A 21,194-nucleotide genomic window follows, 5' to 3' on the forward strand; every position below is an offset into this window, starting at 1 on the left:
TGCTAGAAGTAAAAGAGATAAAAAGGAAAGCCTGCTCAGTGAATGATCCTTGCCCTTGAGGAACCTGAATTCTTTTGATGAGTGCTAAAAGAAATATTCATTAAATACAGGCCCAGAGTTAATGCATGCTCAAGTGTATGATTGAGATTGTATTACAGATGTCCAGAGAAGGGAGGGATCAGTTTATCCTGACCTACCTAAGGGAAATTTGGTGGAGAATGTGAGATTTCAGTTTATTCTTTTTTATTTTTTTATTTTTATTTTTTTGCGGTATGTGGGCCTCTCACTGTTGTGGCCTCTCCCGTTGTGGAGCACAGGCTCTGGACGCGCAGGCTCAGCGGCCATAGCTCACAGGCCCAGCCGCTCCGCGGCATGTGGGACCTTCCCGGACCGGGGCACGAACCCGTGTCCCCTGCATCGGCAGGCGGACTCTCAACCACTGCGCCACCAGGGAAGCCCTCAGTTTATTCTTAAAGGGTGCATAGGATTCGGAAACACAAGGGAGGAATCTGGTAAGGTATTTCAGGTAGGGAAGAGTCTGAACAAAGATATGGCCTTTGGAGAACAGAGAGAGGAGTGATTTCACATAGAGAAGGTGGTTTGGAGGCGGAAGGAGAGAATAGCGCTGGCTATCTAAGGTGATCTCTGATTGAACTGGGATATTGTATGAGTTTGTATTTTTTTAACATAAGGGAAAAAAGGTTAAAAATATTTTAAGGGGCTTCCCTGGTGGCGCAGTGGTTGAGAGTCTGCCTGCCGATGCAGGGGACACGGGTTTGAGCCCCGGTCTGGGAAGATCCCACATGCCGCAGAGCAACTAGGCCCGTGAGCCACAACTACTGAGCCTGCGCGTCTGGAGCCTGTGCTCTGCAACAAGAGAGGCCGCGATAGTGAGAGGCCCGCGCACTGCGATGAAGAGTGGCCCCCCCTTGCCGCAACTAGAGAAAGCCCTCACACAGAAATGAAGACCCAACACAGCCAAAATAAATACATACATAAATAAATAAGTTAAAAAAAAATTTTTTTAACTCTCTTAAACTGAGTTACCTTCTAAAGGTATGGCACCTATTTCCCCAAACCATCATTATAATGGAATTTAACTATATATAAAGATATGTGTTATAATAGACAGTATAAAGCTATACAATAAGGATGTAGATATATTTATAAATAGAGATATTACTGAGTAATGGAGAGAACTATGGGGATTTCTTGTACAGTGTGAGTTGAGAAGGATTCTTACAGCCCAAATTATTACCCACTTCTCTAATGTATAATACATACCCAATCTAATAAGTTTAGCCTGATTAGGAAGCTTACAAAAAGGACAGGTGTCCATCTTCTAGTTTTTCAAGCCAAGTATTTGTATTAAGCAGACGTCTGTTTAGTAATTGAAATAAACTAAATACCAATCTTAAGTGGATACCTTTTTAACTTTAAGGGAGAAAACCCCAAGAGAATTTAAGAAAAAGGCCATTTAAGATACAGCTAACGTCTCAGGGAATGAGCAGATTCTACTTAGAATAACTGATGGTCGTTTTGGGATGAACTAGTATAGTGAATTATGACTGGTAAGATTATATGCAGTATGTATGCTGGATGGTGCTTCACTCTCACCCGCAGTAGAATGAGGTTTAATAAACTTCTGGGTAAAGATAACTGTTTAACAAATTACTTGGTATTGAAAGTAGTTGCAGATTTAATGGTCTTTTTTTTAAAAGGATACATAAAAATGTTCCCACAACAGAACAGTTCAAATAAAGGTGTTCTTGAATCAAAAACTTTATGGAAGTGATCATCAAAAATGTCATGTACTCTGTCAATATTACATGAACTCTGATGCCTATCTTAGGATTGTAGACCTTGGCTTTCATGTAGCAGAGAGCCATTATTGATTTTGGAACATAGAGTGTTATGCAAATTCTTTGTAAGTGCGGCACTACCACAGAAGAAGTTTCCATAAATGGGTTGCAGCAAATTCAAAATTTTTTTAGAATCTTTATATTTTTACTTCAAAAGTCATGTGAATTTTGTTGTTCTTTATAATATATCTATGTTTGTGTTGTTGTAAATATTATGTTTTAAGTTATTGAACAAAATTGACTAATCAAAAGGATATGCTGTATTTGTCTTTTTTGTGTGAGTGGGCTTAGGATATCCGACCTGCTATATTTTAGCAGTACCTTATCTAGCTCAGCTTTTTAAGGACAGCACTTGAATATAGCTGCAAAGTAATTTCACTTGGCTTCCTGCCCCAGAGGAATTAAAAAGCATGGGCATCCTTGGTTAGGTTATCATCTTTATGAAGATTTCTACCTCTATCTTTATATAAAGCAGGCATTGGTTTTGAATGAAGGAATACTGTTGTATACTATGAGCTCAATATCAGTATTGGAATACATGATTTTTAAAAATTTAATCTCAGTAGTTCAAGAAACAAATAATTGAGCTGAATAACTGAAGGTCCTTGTTTATAGATTTGAAATTCAGAAGTGAAATTTCATTACTTTTTGAATGTTGCAAACAAAAAGATTTAATATATTTGTTAGAATCAAATGATTATAATGTGCCCATATTTTTGTACTCAGTAGAAGATAAAACAATAAACATTTACTGAATGCATGTTGTGTGGCAGGTACTGTGCTAGATAATGAGAGGGCGGAGGGAGGGGGAGAGAGAGAGAAAGAAAGGGAGAACACTTGTTTCCTGTCTTTGGGGGCCTCGTAATCTAAGAGTATAATACATGTAAAATATAACTGCCATATCGCACAGTAAATACTACAATAGAGATAGCACCTAAGATACATTTGGGTCAATGTGGATTAACCAACCAATTTAGCTTCAGTGCCATAGAGAAAGCTTCTGAGAGTGGAATATGCTTATGCTGAAACTTAATAAATGGGGAGAGTTCTCAGGGTGGAAATGTGGGAAAAGGGCATTCCAGGCAGAGGAAACAGTGTAAAATCTTCAGGAAATTGCAGAGAGCGTGGTTTAACTAAGGTGAAGGTGCATGCTAGATAGTGTTGAGAGATGACTCTTGGCCGTAGGCAGCTTCATTTGTATACAATCCTAAGGAGTTTGAACGTCATTCTGTAATTTTTGGAGGATCATTGAAAAGTATTGAGTATGATCAGAATGATTCTCATTTTAGCAAGATTTTAGCTTTTGAAGTAGCTGAGAGGATAAATCAGGAATCGCAGGTTATGGCCCCAGGCAAGAGAAGCAGTTAGGGTGTCATTGCTGTAGTCTAAATGATGAATGTGAGGGCTGTTAAAGTGGCAGAGGGAATGACAAGAAAAGGATAGATTCCAGATAAATTAAAGAAACGGAATCAATAACATTTAATGATTGATTGTGGGTAGTGAGAGAGGAGGAAGATAGAAATTCATGTCTGGCGTGAATAATGGGATTAGATGGGTAAATTTCTCACTAGGTTTTTGAGAGAAGTTTTACTTTATGTATGTGAATAGCTTCTACAAAATTGGTAAACATGAAGGTAACTTCTGAGTAGGTCATTTCTAAGTTTCTCTTTATTTTTATTTACAGATGCCACTTCAAATGAACAACAAGAGCTTTTCTGTCAGAAGCTGCAGCAGTGTTGCATACTCTTTGATTTCATGGACTCTGTTTCAGACTTGAAGAGCAAAGAAGTTAAAAGAGCAACATTGAATGAACTGGTTGAGTATGTTTCAACTAATCGTGGTGTAATTGTTGAATCAGCGTATTCTGATATAGTAAAAATGGTAAGCCTCTAGACTTAAGTTCCTCAGATTTATATAAATTCAAGTAAGATCTGAGGTGTAATTATGATTTAATGAGACTGATTTTTAATAAATATACAATAATTAATGTACTCAAAAGAATGTTTATTTAAATAGTCCATTTGAAAGATTATCCATCCATTCCAATGATGGTGTCATTGCTTTATAATAGTTTGGGAATTCAATAGCCACAATGGCTGGTGGCTACCACATTGGATAGTGCATATCTAGAGCTTAGGAGAAAGATATAAGCTCAAGATAATACAGATTGATAGATAATTAACGTGCAGCTGAATAGCTGAGGAGAAAGAACATCTAAAGGGGGAAGAAAAGACCAATGAAAAACTATGGGGCTCTCAGCAGTGGATAAGGGAGTCAGGTCTAAAATAAATCTTATTTAGGACATTTTGATATCATATATGTAGATTCTATAACACTGAATTTTAATCAAAACATGAGACAAGTTAAATGATGTAAACAAAAGTTTGAAATATCTGCTGTGAAAAGTATTGAAGTAAGGTTGTTTAGGATACTGTTTATTAATTATTTAACCATATTCTCCATCAAACTGTAGAAATTTGTTTCGGACTTGTGGTTTTTGTATTTTGGTGCATAACAAATACAAAAAATTCATTTGAAATAATTAGAGTCACTGAGTACACAATTTAAGCTTAAATGTTGGTTATAGAAGGTTATAGCAAGTATAATCTAAGCTATAAACTATACAATTTAGTTGCCTTAATTTCTTTCCCTGTGCCTGATATATGTTCTGGGGGAAGAGCAAAATGTGCAGGAAAGTTAAATTTGACCCTAATGTACTAGCTGTGTTTTCTTTCCTCATATTGTACTAGAAGACCAATTAAAAGGACTTAGGACATTTTGGTTTGTTTTTTTCTTTTTAAAAAACAAAATAAAAGCCTTAAGATTTTTTTAAACATTAGCTCTAGAGAGAACATTAATCAAAATGAAATTAGCTTCCTCAATTCCACAGATAATTAAAAGAGACAGTTTGAGAATGTAAGTATTGATTATTGATAGACTTTGTATTTTGTTCTTTGTTTTGTGTTTGTCATTAAAAAATGTTCAGGGGGAAAATGCAATATTTCCACTTTATTGATTTCAAATGGTTTGTATTCAGGAATTTTGAAAATCCTAGGGAAGATATTTTTATCTCTCTAAAGTTGTTGCCTTAGATATTGAAAGTACTCAAATATTTGAGTCAAGTTATTTTGTAATTTTCTATTTACTAATAAATTCTGAGATTTAATTTCTTTTCCCAAGTAAAAAGATGTGTGTGTTTTGTCCTTTTTTTTTTTTTTTTTCTAAACTTCTGGGTACTTAATTTCTAGATAAGAAGCCAACTCACCCACTTAGTTCTTTAAAGCTCTTCTGTGTATTTGCTGTATACAGTTAATTTTATTGGTGGCTACAAGGTTTAACTTTTACTACCAACAATAATAAGTATGATTTCAAAGGCAAATTATGCCCTCCTATGGGATATATTTCCTTTTCAAGTTCTATCTATGACTTTCTGCCACTCTGTGAAATTGATATTTATCAAACTATTTATTGGCTCTGCCTTCATATACTGGCTTTGAGTTCTAGCAAATCAAATTCTGGATTATAACTTTCTAAGTCTTATGGTTATAGTAATTGACCGTTAGCAGTTATTTGGATTACCATAGATGCTACTTCATAAGAATGGTTGGGAATTTGCTTGCACCACCAAACAACGCTTGTCTCATCCTCTGTTCCCCAAATAATTTATCTTAAATGACCAACCCCTCAAAATTAGGGCCTTACATGTTTACTAAACCATTTGGTCTGTCAGTCTGTTCATCATTCTTCAACGAATTTTGAGTTGGGCTCACAATCCATCCTTTGCTAGAGAAAAAGGATATGTAGTTTACTTTGGTACTAAGACAGACAATATGAAAGATGAAGTTATAACCTAAAATGAAGACTCTGAAATGAAGAGTCTCAAAGCATATCCTTATTTCAGAGAGATTAATTTTTTTTTTAAAAACGCTCAGAGTTAATGAAATACAGTAAATTAAGTCATCATGGGCTATTATAACTATGTCTGTAATGGCAGTGAATAACTATGTCTGTAATGACAGTGAAAGTATTCTACCCCCATCCTCCTCTTCTTTAGCGTGATGTGTATGTGTAAGAGATATTTTACCAAACTCTTGGGTTATAAGGTAAGTAAATGGCTGGGTTAGAATATGGGGGGAGTTGTGGAAAGATGAAAAGAATCAAGTTAGGGATAGGGAGAGTTAGGAACTTTATGCTCTGCCCCCCCAGTTCCCTCACACCCTCTTTTTTTTTTTTTTTTTAAAGCAAAACTTGTGATTTAAGGAAGAGGAGTCTAGAGGTAATCTGTACGAAGTTTGATATCTATAGAAGTCAGAATTATGGGACAGAGAGAAACAAATGGCTGCCTTCATATCTTGAAGAGATTTATAGGTTTTGAACTAAGCTTACAGCCACAACTTAAGCTTTTTCTTAAATAAAGTTATCTTAAAAATATTTCATTTTGCATTTTTTAATTAAGCAACAAAAACATACGTTTATTTAGAACATGAATCTAAATTTATTTTTCTTTACAGATCAGTGCTAACATCTTCCGAACTCTTCCTCCAAGTGATAATCCAGATTTTGATCCAGAAGAGGATGAGCCCACACTTGAGGCCTCTTGGCCTCACATACAAGTATGGAACATAACTCTGTATTGACAATTTTTGCATTTATGATATTCTGCTGAAATCACAGAACTCTGTTTTAGACCTGAGTGTCTATTTAAAGTACTTGACTTTTTTTTTTTTTTTGCGGTACATGGGCCTCTCACTGTTTTGGCCTCTCCCGTTGCGGAGCACAGGCTCCGGACGCGCAGGCTCAGCAACCATGGCTCACAAGCCTAGCCGCTCTGCAGCATGTGGGATCTTCCTGGACCGGGGCACAAACCCACGTCCCCTGCATTGGCAGGCAGACTCTCAACCACTGCGCCACCAGGGAAGCCCTAAAGTACTTGACTTTTAATGTGTTTTCTTAACATTTTCTTTTCTCAAAATATTGCTTTTCACTTTTTTTATTGTGGTAAAATACACTTAACATTTACCATTTAAACCATTTTAAAGTGTATTCTGTAGCATTAAGTGCATTTTTAATGCTATGCAACCATCACTACTATCTAGTTCCATAACCTTTTCATCACCCCGAATGGAAACCCCCTTGTCATTAACAGTCATTTCCCATTCTCCCACCCCCACAGCCCCTGGCAGCTTTTCATCCACATTCTGTCTCTATGGATTTGCTTGTCCTGGATATTTAATATAAATGGAGTCATATAATATGTGGCCTTTTGTGTTTGGGTTATTTCACTTAACATAATATTTTCAGGGTTTATCAATATTGTAACATGTATCAATATGTCATTCCTTTTAATGCCTGAATAATATTCCATTGTATGGACATACCACATTTTGTTTATCCATTAATCAGTAGATGGACATTTGGATGGTTTCTACCTTTTTTTCGGTGTTGTGATTAGAGCTGTTAAGAATGTTACACATTCATGTACAAGTTTTTGTTTAACATCTGTTTCCCATAGATTTTGATATGTTGTGTTTTTGTTTTCATTCATTTCAAAACATTTTCTGATTTCCTCTGTGATTTATTTGGCCCATTAGTTATTTAGGAATGTGTTTAATTTCTACATATTTGTGACTCCCAGATTTCTTTCTGTTACTGATTTATAATTTTATTCCATTGTGGTTGTAGAATGTACTTTGAAGTTTTCAATCCTTTTAAATTTATTGAGGCGGCTTTTTATGGTCTAGCATATGGTTTATCATGGAGAATGTTTCATGTGTACTTGAGAAGACCACGTATACTGTTGTTGTTGGGTGGAGTGTTGTGTTGAAATCTCTTAGATCTAGTTGGTTAAGTCTTCTGTTTCTTTGTTTATGCTCTGTCTAGTTCTGTCCATTATTGAAAGTGAGATATTGAAGTCTCCAACTATTGTTGTTGAATTGTCTGTTTCTCTCTTCAGTTCTGTCAGTTTTTGCTTCAGGAATTTTGGGGGCCCTATTGTTAGCTGCATATGTTTATAATTGTTTTATCTTCCTCTTGGATATGTCCCTTATCATTATAACTCTAATAACAGTTTTTGTGTTAAAGTTCATTTTTTCTGATATTTATTGTCACTGCCGCTGTCTAACTCTCTTTTGGTTACTGTTTGCATGATATGTCTTTTCCATACATTTACTTCTTATCTGTTTGTTTCTTTGAATCTAAATTGTGTTTTTTAGGAATTCCCTTGTGGTCCAGTGGTTAGGACTCTCCACTTTCACTGCTGAGGGCCTGGGTTCATTCCCTGGTCAGGGAACTAAGATCCTGCAAGCTGCACAGCATGGCAAATAAATAAATAAATAAATAAATAGTGTTTCTTGTAAGCAGCATGTAGTGGAACCCGTTTTTTTTGTTTGTTTCTTTCTTTCTTTTAATCAATTTTGACCATCTCTGCATTTTGAGCAGTGTTTAATCCATTTACATTTAATGTAATTACTGATAAGGTAGGATTTATGTCTTCCATTTTGCTGTTTTATGTCTTATATCTTTTTTGTTCCTCTATTCCTCCATTATTACCTTTTGTATTAAATAGGTATTTTCTAGTGTACCATTTTAATTCTCTTGTTTCTTTAACTATATTTTTTTGAGTTACTTTCTTAGTAGTTACCCTAGGGATTACAATTAGCATCTTAAAACAATCTAGTTTGGTTGAATACTAACTTAATTTTAGTAGTATACAAAATTTTGGTCCAGTATACCTCCATTCCCTCCCCCTTCCTTTGTGATATTACTGTCATACAAATTAGATCTTTATGCAGACATAAAATAGCATCTTATTGCACTTCACTTTATTGCACTTTGCAGGTATTGCATTTTTTACAAATTGAAGGTTTGTGGCAATCCTGTGTTGAACAAGTCTATCAGAACCATTTTCCAACAGCATTTGCTTACTTCATGTCTCAGTGTCACGTTTTGATAATTCTGGAATACTTCAGACTTTTTACATTGTTATATTTTTTTATGGTGATCAGTGATCTTTGATGTTATTATTGCAAAAAGATTACAACTTCCTGAAGACTCAGATGATGGTTAGCATTTTTTAGCAATAAAGTATTTTTTAATTAAGGTATGTACACTTTTTTTAAACATAATGCTATTGCATACTTAAGAGACTATAGTGTACACATAACTTTTATATGCATTGGGAAACCAAAAAATAATGTGACTTGCTTTAGTGCAGTATTCGCTTTATTATGGTGGTCTGGAACCAAACCTGCAATATCTCCAAGGTATGCTTATACATTGTACACCCATCAACACAGTTTTGTAATTATTGCTTTATGTGGTTGTCTTGTAAAGCAGGAGAACAAAAGAGTTATAAATAAAAGTACATTTATACTGTCTTTTATATTTACCTATGTAGTTACCTTTACCTCTTTATTTCTTCCAGTGGATTCAAGTTATATAAGGTGTCCTTTCATTTAAGCCTGAAGGATTCCTTTTAGTATTTCCTGTAAGGTGCAGTAGTATTTCCTATTTGTCTGTTGATCTGGGAATCTCTTAATTTTCCCTTCATTTTTGAAGGAGAGTTTTGCTGGATATAGAATTCTTGGCTAACTGCCTTTTTCCTTCAACACTTTGAAGGTGTCATCCTATTGGTGCTCTGGTGTCCATGGTTTTCTTGTGACAAGTCAGTTATTAATCATATTTAGGATCTGATGTATGTGATAAGTTATTTATTACTTGCTGCTTTGAAAATTTTCTTTGTCTTTAACTTTCTGTCTGTTTGATTATGATGTCTCTAGATATGCATCTCTTTGACTATTCTAGTTGGACTTCAGTGAGCTCCACTTAATAGTTCATTGTATAAATTAATACTTTTCATCAAATTTGGGTTGTTTTTAGCTATTTCTTCAGCTATTTTTGTTCATCTTTCTCCTCTCCCTCTGAGACTCCCATTATGTATATCTTGGTATGATTGATGGTATCCCACAGGTCTCTGAAGCTCTGTTCATTTTGTGTTCAATCTTTCTTTCTACACCTCAAACTAGATAATCTCTATTGACCTTTCTTCTGCCAGCTCAAACTGTTTTTCATTGTTTTTTGTGAGACAGCAAATTTACTGAAGTCCTCACTCTGCCATTGCAAAAGTCCATCTCTGTAGCACATCTTTTTAGTTGAGACTGAGGGAGGGATAGTCTTCTCGTCCTAATGCCATTGTGTGACAACTCACTTCTCATAATAATTGGAAAATTGGTAATAAAAATTTATTATATAGATTGGTTCAAGATGGTGGAGTGGAAGGATGTGGTCTCACTCCCTCTTGCAAGAGCACTGGAATCAAAACTAACTGCTGAACAGTCATCGACAGGAAGACACTGGAACTCACCAAAAAAGATACCTCACATCCAAAGACAAAGGAGAAGCCACAATGAGACGGTAGGAGGGGCACAATCACAATAAAATCAAATCCCATAACTGCTGGGTTGGGTGACTCACAAACTGGAGAACACTTATACCACAGGAGTCCAACCACTGGAGTGAAGGTTCTGAGCCCCACGTCAGGCTTCCCAACCTGGGGGTCCGGCAACGGTAGGAGGAATTCCTAGAGAATCAGACTTTGAAGGCTAGCGAGATTTGATTGCAGGACTTCGACAAGACTAGGGGAAACAGAGACTCCACTCTTGGAGGGCACACACAAATTAGTGTGTGCATTGGGACCCAGGGGAAGGAGCAGTGACCCCATAGGAGACTGAACCAGACCTACCTGCTAGTGTTGGAGGGTCTCCTGCAGAGGCCGGGAGTGGCTGTGTCTCACCATGAGGACAAGGACACTGGCAGCAGAAGTTCTTGGAAGTACTCAGCGTGAGCCCTCCCAGTGTCCGCCATTAACCCCACCAGAGAGGTAGGCTGGTAGGCTCCAGTGTTGGGTCTCCTCAGACCAAACAACCAACAAGGAGGGAACCCAGCCCTACCCATCAGCAGACAAGCAGATTAAAGTTTTACTGAGCTCTGCCCACCGGAGCAACAGCCAGCTCTACCCACCACCAGTCCCTCCCACCAGGAAACTTGCACAAGCCTCTTAGATAGCCTCATCCACCAGAAGGCAGAAAGCAGAAGCAAGAAGAACTACAATCCTAGAGGCTGTGGAACAAAAACCACGTTCACAGAAAGACAGACAAGATGAAAAGGCAGAGAGCTATGTACCAGATGAAGGAAGAAGATAAAATACCATAAAAACAACTAAATGAAGTGGAGATAGGCAACGTTCCAGAAAAGGAATTCAGAATAATGATACTGAAGATGATCCAGGACCTCAGAAAAAGAGTGGAGGCAAAGATCGAGAACATGCAAGAAATGTTTAACAAAGACCTAGAAGAACTGAAGAACAAACACCTAGAAGAATTAAAAAACAAACAGAGATGAACAATACAGTAAGTGAAATGAAAAATACACTAGAAGGAAGCAATAGCAGAATAACTGAGGTAGAAGAACGGATAAGTGACGTGGAAGACAGAATGGTGGAGTTCACTGCTGTGGAACAGACTAAAGAAAAAAGAATGAAAAGGAATGAAGACAGCCTACGAGACCTCTGGGACAACATTAAACGCAACAGAAGTCGCATTATAGGGATCCCAGAAGGCGAAGAGAGAAAGGACCCGAGAAAATATTTGAAGAGATTATAGTCTAAAACTTCTCTAACATGGGAAAGGAAATAGCCACCCAAGTCCAGGAAGCACAGAGAGTCCCAGGCAGGAAAAACCCAAGGAGAAACGCGCTGGGACACATAGTAATCAAATTGACAAAAATTAAAGGCAAAGAAATATCATTGAAAGCAGCAAGGGAAAAAACGACAAATAACATACAAGGGACCTCCCATAAGGTTAACAGCTGGTTTTTCAGAAGAAACTCTACAAGCCAGAAGGCAGTGGCATGATATATTTAAAGTGATGAAAGGGAAGGGATTTAAAGGGATGAAAGGGAACCTACAACCAAGATTACTCTACCCAGCAAGGATCTCATTCAGATTCAACAGAAAAATCAAAAGCTTTACAGACAAGCAAAAGCTGGGAGAATTCAGCGCCATCAAACGAGCTCTACAACATGTGCGAAAAGAACTTCTTTAAGTGGGAAATGCAAGAGAAGAAAAGGACCTACAAAAACAAACCCAAAACAATTAAGAAAATGGTAGTAGTAACATACATATCAATAATTACCTTAAATGTGAATGGATTAAGTGCTCCAACCAAAAGACACAGGCTCGCTGAATGCATACAAAAATAAGACCCATCTATATGCTGTCTACAACGACCCACTTCAGACCTAGGGACACATACAGACTGAAAGTGAGAGGATGGAAAAACATATTCCATGCAAATGGAAATCAAAAGAAAGCTGGAGTAGCAATACTCATATCAGATAAAATAGACTTTAAAATAAAGAATGTTATAAGAGATGAGGAAGGACACTACATAATGATCAAGGGATCAATCCAAGAAGAAGATATAACAATTATAAATCTATATGCACCCAACATAGGAGCACCTCCATACATAAGGCAACTGCTAACAGCTCTAAAAGAGGAAATCGACAGTAACACAATAATAGTGGGGGACGTTAACACCTCACTTACACCAATGGACAGATCATCCAAAATGAAAATTAATAAGGAAACACAAGCTTTAAAGGACACAATAGACCAGATTTAATTGATATTTATAGGGCATTCCATCCAAAAACAGCAGATTACACTTTCTTCTCAAGTGCGCACGGAACATTCTCAAGGATAGATCACATCCTGGGTCACAAATCAAGCTTCAGTAAATTTAAGAAAATTGAAATCATATCAAGCATTTTTTCTGACCACAATGCTATGAGATTAGAAATCAGTTACAGAGAAAAAAACGTAAAAAACACAAACACATGGAGACTAAACAATACGTTAGTAAATAACCAAGAGATTACTGAAGAAATCCAAGAGGAAATCAAAAAGTACCTAGAGACAAATGACAACGAAAACACGATGATCCAAAACCTATGGGATGCAGCAAAAGCAGTTCTAAGAGGGAAGTTTATAGCATTACAAGCCTACCTCAGGAAACAAGAAAAATCTCAAATAAACAATCTAACCTTACACCTAAAGGAACTAGAGAAAGAAAAACAGACAAAACCCAAAGTTAGTAGAAGGAAAGAAATCATAAAGATCAGAGCAGAAATAAGTGAAATAGAAACAAAGAAAACAGTAGCAAAGATCAATAAAACTAAAAGCTGGTTCTTTGAGAAGATAAACAAAATTGATAAACCATTAGCCAGACTCATCAATAAAAAGAGGGAGAGGACTCAATAAAATTAGAAATGAAAAGGGAGACGTTTCAATAGACACCACAGAAATACAAAGCATCCTAAGAGACTACTACAAGCAACTCAATGCCAATAAAATGGACAACCTGGAAGAAATGGGCAAATTCTTAGAAAGGTATAACCTTCCAAGACTGAACCACGAAGAAATAGAAAATATGAGCAGACCAATCACAAGTAATGAAATTGAAACTGTGATTAAAAATCTTCCAAAAAACAAAAGTCCAGGACCAGATGGCTTCACAGGTGAATTCTATCAAACATTTAGAGAAGGGCTAACACCCATCCTTCTCAAACTCTTCCAAAACATTGCAGAGGAAGGAACACTCCCAAACTCATTCTATGAGGCCACCATCACCCTGATACCAAAACCAGACAAAGATACTACAAAAAAAAGAAAATTACAGACCAGTATCACTGATGAATATGGATGTAAAAATCCTCAACACAATACTAGCAAACAGACTCCAACAGCACATTAAAAGGATCATACAGCATAATCAACTGGGATTTATCCCAGGGATGCAAGGATTCTTCAGTATACACAAATCAATCAATGTGGTACACCATATTAACAAATTGAAGAATAAAAACCGTATGATCATCTCAATAGATGCAGAAAAAGCTTTTGACAGAATTCAACACCTATTTATGATAAAAACTCTCCAGAAAGTGGGCATAGAAGGAACCTACCTCAACATAATAAAGGCCATATACGACAAACCCACAGCAAACATCATTCTCAGTGGTGAAAAACTGAAAGCATTTCCTCTAAGATCAGGAACAAGACAAGGATGGCCACCCTCATCACTATTATTCAACAGAGTTTTGGAAGTCCTAGCCACGGCAGTCAGAGAAGAGAAAGAAATAAAATGAATGCAAATTGGAAAAGAAGAAGTAAAACTGTCACTGTTTGCAGATGACATGATAGTATACATAGAGAATCCTACAGATGCCACCAGAAAACTACTAGCACTAATTTGGTAAAGTTGCAGGATACAAAATTAATGCACAGAAATCTCTTGCATTCCTATACACTAATGATGAAAAATCTGAAAGAGAAATTAAGGAAACACTCCCATTTACCATTGCAACAAAAAGAATAAAATACCTAAGAATAAACGTACCTAGGGAGACAAAAGACATGTATGCAGAAAACTGTAAGACACCGATGAAAGAAATAAAAGATGATACAAACAGATGGAGAGACATACCATGTTCTTGGATTGGAAGAATCAATATTGTGAAAATGACTATAATACCCAAAGCAGTCTACAGATTCAGTGCAATCCGTATCAAATTACCAATGGCATTTTTTACAGAACTAGAACAAAAAATCTTAAAATTTGTATGGAGATACAAAAGACCCCGAATAGCCATAGCAGTCTTGAGGGAAAAAAACGGAGCTGGAGGAATCAGACTCCCTGACTTCAGACTATACTACAAAAGTACAGTAATCAAGACAATATGATACTGGCACAAAAACAGAAATGTAGATCAATGGAACAGGATAGAAAGCCCAGAGAGAAACCCACACACCTTGGTCAACTAATCTATGACAAAGGAGGCAAGGATATACAGTGAAGAAAAGACAGTCTCTTCATTAAGTGTTGCTGGGAAAACTGGACAGCTACATGTAAAGAATGAAATTAGAACACTCCCTAACACCATACACACAAAAAATCTCTAAATGGATTCGAGACCTAAATGTAAGACCAGACACTTTAAACCTCTTAGAGGAAAACATAGGAAGAACACTCTTTGACATAAATCACAGCAAGATCTTTTTTGATCCACCTCCTAGAGCAATGGAAATAAAAACAAATGTCAACAAATGGGACCTAATGAAACTTAAAAGCTTTTGCAAAGCAAAGGAAACTACAAACCAACCAAAAAGACAACCCTCAGAATGGGAGAAAATATTTCCAAACGAATCAACAGACAAAGGATTATTCTCCAAAATATATAAACAGCTCATGCAGCTCAATATTAAAAAAACAACCAACCCAATACAAAAATGGGCAGAAGAGCTAAATAGACATTTCTCCAAAGAAGACATACAGATGGGCAAGAAGCACATGAAAGCTGCTCAACATCACTAATTATTAGAGAAATGCAAATCAAAACTACAGTGAGGTATCACCTCACACCAATTAGATTGGGCTTCATCAGAAAATCTACAAACAACAAATGCTGGAGAGGGTGTGGAGGAAAGGGAACCCTCTTGCACTGTTGCTGGGAATGTAAATTGATACAGCCCCTGTGGAGGACAGTATGGAGATTCCTTAAAAAACTAAAAATAGAATTACCATATGATCCAGCAATCCCACTACTGGGCATATACCCAGAGAAAACCAGAATTCAAAAAGACACATGCACCCCAATGTTCATTGCAGCACTATTTACAATAGCCAGGTCATGGAAGCAACCTAAATGCCCATCGACAGATGAATGGAAAAAGAAGATGTGGTACGTATATACAATGGAATATTACTCAGCCGTAAAAAGGGATGAAATTGGGTCATTTGTAGAGACATGGATGAATCTAGAGACTGTCATACAGAGTGAAGTATTGTCAAAAAGCGGAAAACAAATATCATATATTAACACATATAATCAGAACCTAGAAAAATGGTAAAGATGAAGAGGTTTGCAGGGCAGAAATTGAGACACAGATGTAGAGAACAGATGTATGGACATTAAGGGGGGAAAGTGGCAGGGGGTGGGGGAATATGTTATATAAGTAGGACCAATTCTTCCATGAAACCTTCCCAAACTAATTCTATCTAGCTCTCACTGCTTCAAACATTCCCCTCAAATATGTGACCTTAATATAATATCATCTAAGGTTCACTCAGTTGAATCACATTGGCACTACCACATTTGATACTTCAGTAACTAGAACTCTTTAGATAAGATTCAGAGTAGAACATCTTACACCTCTTACGCTGTATTATGAAAACTGTTACAAAAATTCCATTATAGCTATAAAATATAGTTACATGTGTTTAGAGTTTCTTTTGCACATGTTCTTATATAGCTAGTCTTTATGATTATTGGGTTTTTTTACTATATACATTAGGTTTTATTTTTGTTCCCCAGAATGTCTAATTAAAATACTCTGAGAAGACTCATGACACCTTCAGTTTACAGATATTTTCTTATTTTCAAAATAAGCAAAGCTCTGAGGGAGAAAGTGAAAGTAACTCTTGCCTAATGCTTTATAATGAGTTTAATATTTTTTTATTGAGCTGTAGTTGATTTACAATATTATATTAGTTTCAGGTGTACAACATATTGATTCAAAATTTTTATAAATTATACTCCACTTATAGTTACTGTAAAATGTTGGCTGTATTTCCTGTGCTGTACAATGTATCCTTATAGCTTATTTATTTTACACATAGTAGTTTGTACCTCTTAATCCCCTGTGCCAATCTTGCCTCTCCCTGCTTTCTTCTCCCCAGTGGTAACCACCAGTTTGTTCTCTATATCTGTGAGTTTGCTTCTTTTTTGTTATATTCACTAGTCGGTTTTATTTTTTAGATTCCACACATAAGTGATATCATATGATATTTGTCTTTCTCTGTTTGACTTATTTCACTTAGCATAATACCCTCCAAGTCCATCCATGTTGTTGCAAATGGCAAAATTTTCATTCTTTTTTTATGGCTGAGTAGTATTCCATTGTGTATATATATCTTTTTTAATCTATTCATCTGTTGATGGACGCTTAGGTTGCTTCCATATCTTGCCTATTGTTTTTGTTTTTCTTTTTGGCCGCACCACGTGGCATGCAGAACTTCCCTGACCAGAGATCAAACCCGTGCCCCCTGCAGTGGAAGTGCAGAGTGTTAACCACTGGACCATCAGGGAAGTCCTTACCTATTGTAAATAATGCTTCTATGAACATTGGCGTGCATGTATCTTTTCAAGTTAGTGTTTTTGTTTTCTTTGGATATATACCCAGGAGTGGAATTGCCGGGTCCTATGGAAGTTCTACTTTTAGTTTTTTGAGGAACCTCCCTACTGTTTCCACAGTGCCTGCACCAATTTACATTCCCACTCATAGTGCACAAGTCTTCCCTTTTCTCCATATCCTAACCAACATTTGTTATTTGTGGTCTTTTTGATAATAGCTATTCTGACAGGATGACTTTTGTATTTTTAAGATAGTATTAGTGACCTAAAATCTGCAGGCAAGCACAGGTCACACATCTGACCAACAGCATTATTTATGAGACTGCTGGTCATTTTAGCTAATTATATTACATATACATCATCTTATTTAATCTCTATAGTAAAACTATAAAGTAGGTATTGTTCATATTTTATAGATAAGCTTAGATGAAGCTAAAATAGATTAAGAATCCTGCCCAAGATTATACAAAAAGTAAGTGGTAGAATAAGATTTACAACAAAAGTGTTACTCCAGAGTCCTTGCTCTCCATTATTAAAAGCTTTACTGCCTCCCCTAGATATCATCTATGGCTCTAAAACAAGTATATACAAATTCTTATGAAGTTTAATTCATACCTTTTTAGCTTCATTAAGCACCAATAAATAAGATCTCCCACTAGCTATCACTTTTTCTTTTTTAGCCCTCATAAATGACTTTTTAAAGGTATAATTATACAGGTACAGATGTGCCTTAGTTAAATGGAACTAAAGTTTATATATACACATTCTAACAAGAGATAAAGAGAATTAGTATCATTACAAAGTACGGTGAAATGGAAATGATTCTGGTGACAGACCTCTACTCAAATCCCAGTTTTGATAACTTTTCTACAGAAATGGCCTTAGTTAAGCTGTTAAATTTCTCTGCATCCTCCTTTATGAAACTGGCCTAAAACAGGGCCTTCTAAGAACTGAATGGGATAACATCTGAGTGGAATCTAGCACAATTTTTTTAAACTGTACTATCTGTTTTCTTTGCCTTCCCATTTTTAAAAATATATACTTTTGATATTTAGGAAGAGGTATATATTTTTTGTTATGGTTACCTTTATGCTGATACCTTTAAATGATACCCTTGGTTCCCTCTTTTGTAGTTAGTTTATTCATTCTCAGAATGAACAATATTGAAGGTAGTATTTCTTCCCCCACTTCCTTCCTCTCTAGCATCTCATGTAAAGTAATAGCCTTTTACTTTCACAGTAAATGCTTACATGGCAATTCAGAGCTTCTTCTACTTCCCATACTCTTCTCCTTCCCTTCCTCCAACTCCCTATTTTTGATAGTTGTACATAGTTAGAATATATAACTGATTTTATACTATTCTGTCACCTTTATGCCCAACACTTGTCATTAGTTCTACAAGTAATATATTTAATATTTACTATCAATCCTTATGAAAAGTTTCTCTGACCATTTCTTGGTAATTTGAAGCTCATTCTTTAGTAGAAGGGCTCATGGGACCACTACTTCCTGAGTTGTTGCATGTTTCATCTCAGTTTGTCTCTAGCATTTATGTTTAAAGATCAATTTGAATTGATATAAAATCCTTGGTTCAGCTTCTTTCCTTAATTTCCTTAAGTACCTTAAATATGTTATTCCATTGTCTTCTTATTTCAGTCTGATTTTTTTCCTCTTATATTCTTGGTCTTTCTGCCTGGACGCCCAAAGGATATTTTTCCTTTAATGGCCAGTTGGTTTTTTGTTTTTGTTTTTTGGTTGCACTGGGTCTTCGTTGCTGCGCACAGGCTTTCTCTAGTTGCGTCGAGCAGGGGCTACTCTTTGCTGCGGTGCATGGGCTTCTCATTGCAGTGGCTTCTCTGGTTGTGGAGCACAGGCTGTAGGCGTGCTGGCTTCAGTAGTTGTGGCTCGCGGGCTCTGGAGTGCCGGCTCAGTAGTTGTGGCACACGGGCTTAGTTGCTTCTCAACATGTGGGATCTTCCTGGACCAGGGCTCGAACCTGTGTCCCCTGCATTGGAAGGTGGATTCTTAACCACTGCGCCACCAGGGAAGTCCCGCCAGTTGCTTTTCTTGGTCTATACATAAGTGTTGATTTTTTCTACATCAGTTTTCCCAGTTGAATAGTGTTCTTTTGCTGTAAAAAAAAAAAAACACTTTTTTTTTTTGAAAAGTTTTCTTCAGTAATACTTTTTAGTATTTCTTTTGTTCCACCACATTGTTTTCTTCTTTGGGAATACCTGCTATTCATATGTTGGCTCTTTGCTTCTGTCTATATATATCACTTTCTCTTGAAATCTTTTTGTTTTTCTTATCTCTTTCTTCATTTTGTTGGATTGTTTTTAATTTTTCTTTTTTCCATACTCTTTTTCATTTTTCCATTACTCTGGTTGAAAGGCAGACTGACAGAATCAATATTTAGTTTTTCCAGCTTCAGTAGTAGAGACATGCAGGGGAAAGGGAATGGGTGTTAGATTAGCTAAGCAACAATGCCTGCCACAGGCTTGAACCATTGGAGGCAAGAGTCTATCCTGAATAAAATGAAAAATGATAGATTTGTTAATGACAATAGGATGGATAACATCAGCTATTTTCTACATAGTTCCTGGGAGATAGAGAGGAACCTTGCTTTTATATATGGGTGCTCGGTGTTGCTTCAGATTATATTGTTTGTTTGTTTGTTTGCTTGTTTTTGGCCGCACTACATGGCTCGCAGGATCTTAGTTCCCCAACCAGGGATTGAACCCAGGCCCTCAGCAGTGAAAGTGTGGAGACCTAACCACTGGACCACCAGGGAATTCCTCCAGATTGTATTGTTGAGTTTTTATTTTACCAGGACTTATATTTATTAGTGCCATTTCATTCTATTTTTATTATAAAAGATGAGAAAGAAATTTATATTCTAAACTATTTGGGACACTTTAAAGCAATAGTCTGCCTCATTATTTATTCACTCTGTCTAGCACCTATACATCCAAATAAAATGGAAGAGGAATCCTAGGATTAGTGTAAACTGATAAAATTTTTGAGATTTATTGGCACATTAGAGCTTATAGAATAGAAAAACTGAAGTGGTAAACTATGTTTTAATAGCACTGTACAGGGTTCATCTGAAATTTCATGCCATAGTTGGTATAAAATTAGTGATAATAGGTTTAATGATGCAAAGGTTTTAAAAGCATGAAATTCTCATTAGCCAGTAAGTTATATATATTTTTAATCACATGTAGTTGGATAACCTGAAAAAAAATCTCAGTCTTTGAATTTTTAAAAACAATTTTTCCATTAAGATATTTTTATATGCCCTTGGGAATTAACAGTAAATATTCAGCCATATATACAATGTGCTTTCTGTTTTTCACTGGTATGATTTGAAGTTTACTTAAATTCACTGGAATTAGTGGTTCTTAACATTTTAGGAGATGGTGAGTTGCTTTCAAAATATGATTTTTTAAAAATGAGTTTTCTCTCAAGACAAATTCATAGATACCCAAGAAATATTACATAGCCATGGTCTTCTGATTAAAAGGCTCTGCTCTGGATATATATGTTTATAGTTAAAAATCTTTCTAGTAACTAAAATTTGGTATACAGTTTTTAAATTTGGCAATCAGATGGTCTGTTAAATGCGAAGTGAACTGATTGATAGGATTTGTCAGTAGCTACATCATCATACTTTTTTTAGAGTGGAATGTTAAAGCTGTTCTGATGAATGAACTTATAGAGAGTATAGCACTGAGGAAGTTTGCTCAATGAAAATGTCATTCCTTGTTGTTAATATATCTTGAATCATGTCACCTGGAATTTTTTTTTTGTACTAAAAGTTTACATTTTACATATAGCTTATCAGGTCTTTGATGCTAGAAATTAATTTGCCAGGATGAAAAATAAATATTAAATTTAGTTAATGAGGGGAATAATCTCAAGTAATTTCAGACCTTTCAAATTTTTGTTTCTTCAACCTTTTAGTGAATTTTCTAAAAAGGTGCTAATTTACAATTTCTTTTTACTTTTTTTCCACACTGTAATGGAAATACTAGTGAACAATGGAATAAATGGAATAAAGAAACACAGAAGAAAAGAACA

General features: G+C 36.0%; 1 protein-coding gene across 1 annotated transcript in view; it reads left to right on the forward strand.

The window, feature by feature from the left end:
• Positions 1 to 21,194, forward strand: part of PPP2R5A (protein phosphatase 2 regulatory subunit B'alpha) — a 93,906-nt gene that overhangs the window by 44,015 nt on the left and 28,697 nt on the right. Inside the window, exons 2-3 of the mRNA XM_029231041.1 lie at positions 3,547 to 3,743; positions 6,374 to 6,475. Coding sequence (XP_029086874.1) covers positions 3,547 to 3,743; positions 6,374 to 6,475 — 299 coding nt within the window. The remainder of the gene's footprint in view (positions 1 to 3,546; positions 3,744 to 6,373; positions 6,476 to 21,194) is intronic.

This window comes from Monodon monoceros, unplaced genomic scaffold (genome assembly GCF_005190385.1).
Source record: "Monodon monoceros isolate NGI ecotype Baffin Bay Population unplaced genomic scaffold, NGI_Narwhal_1 Super_Scaffold_18, whole genome shotgun sequence".
NCBI classification, from domain to species: Eukaryota; Metazoa; Chordata; class Mammalia; order Artiodactyla; family Monodontidae; genus Monodon; species Monodon monoceros.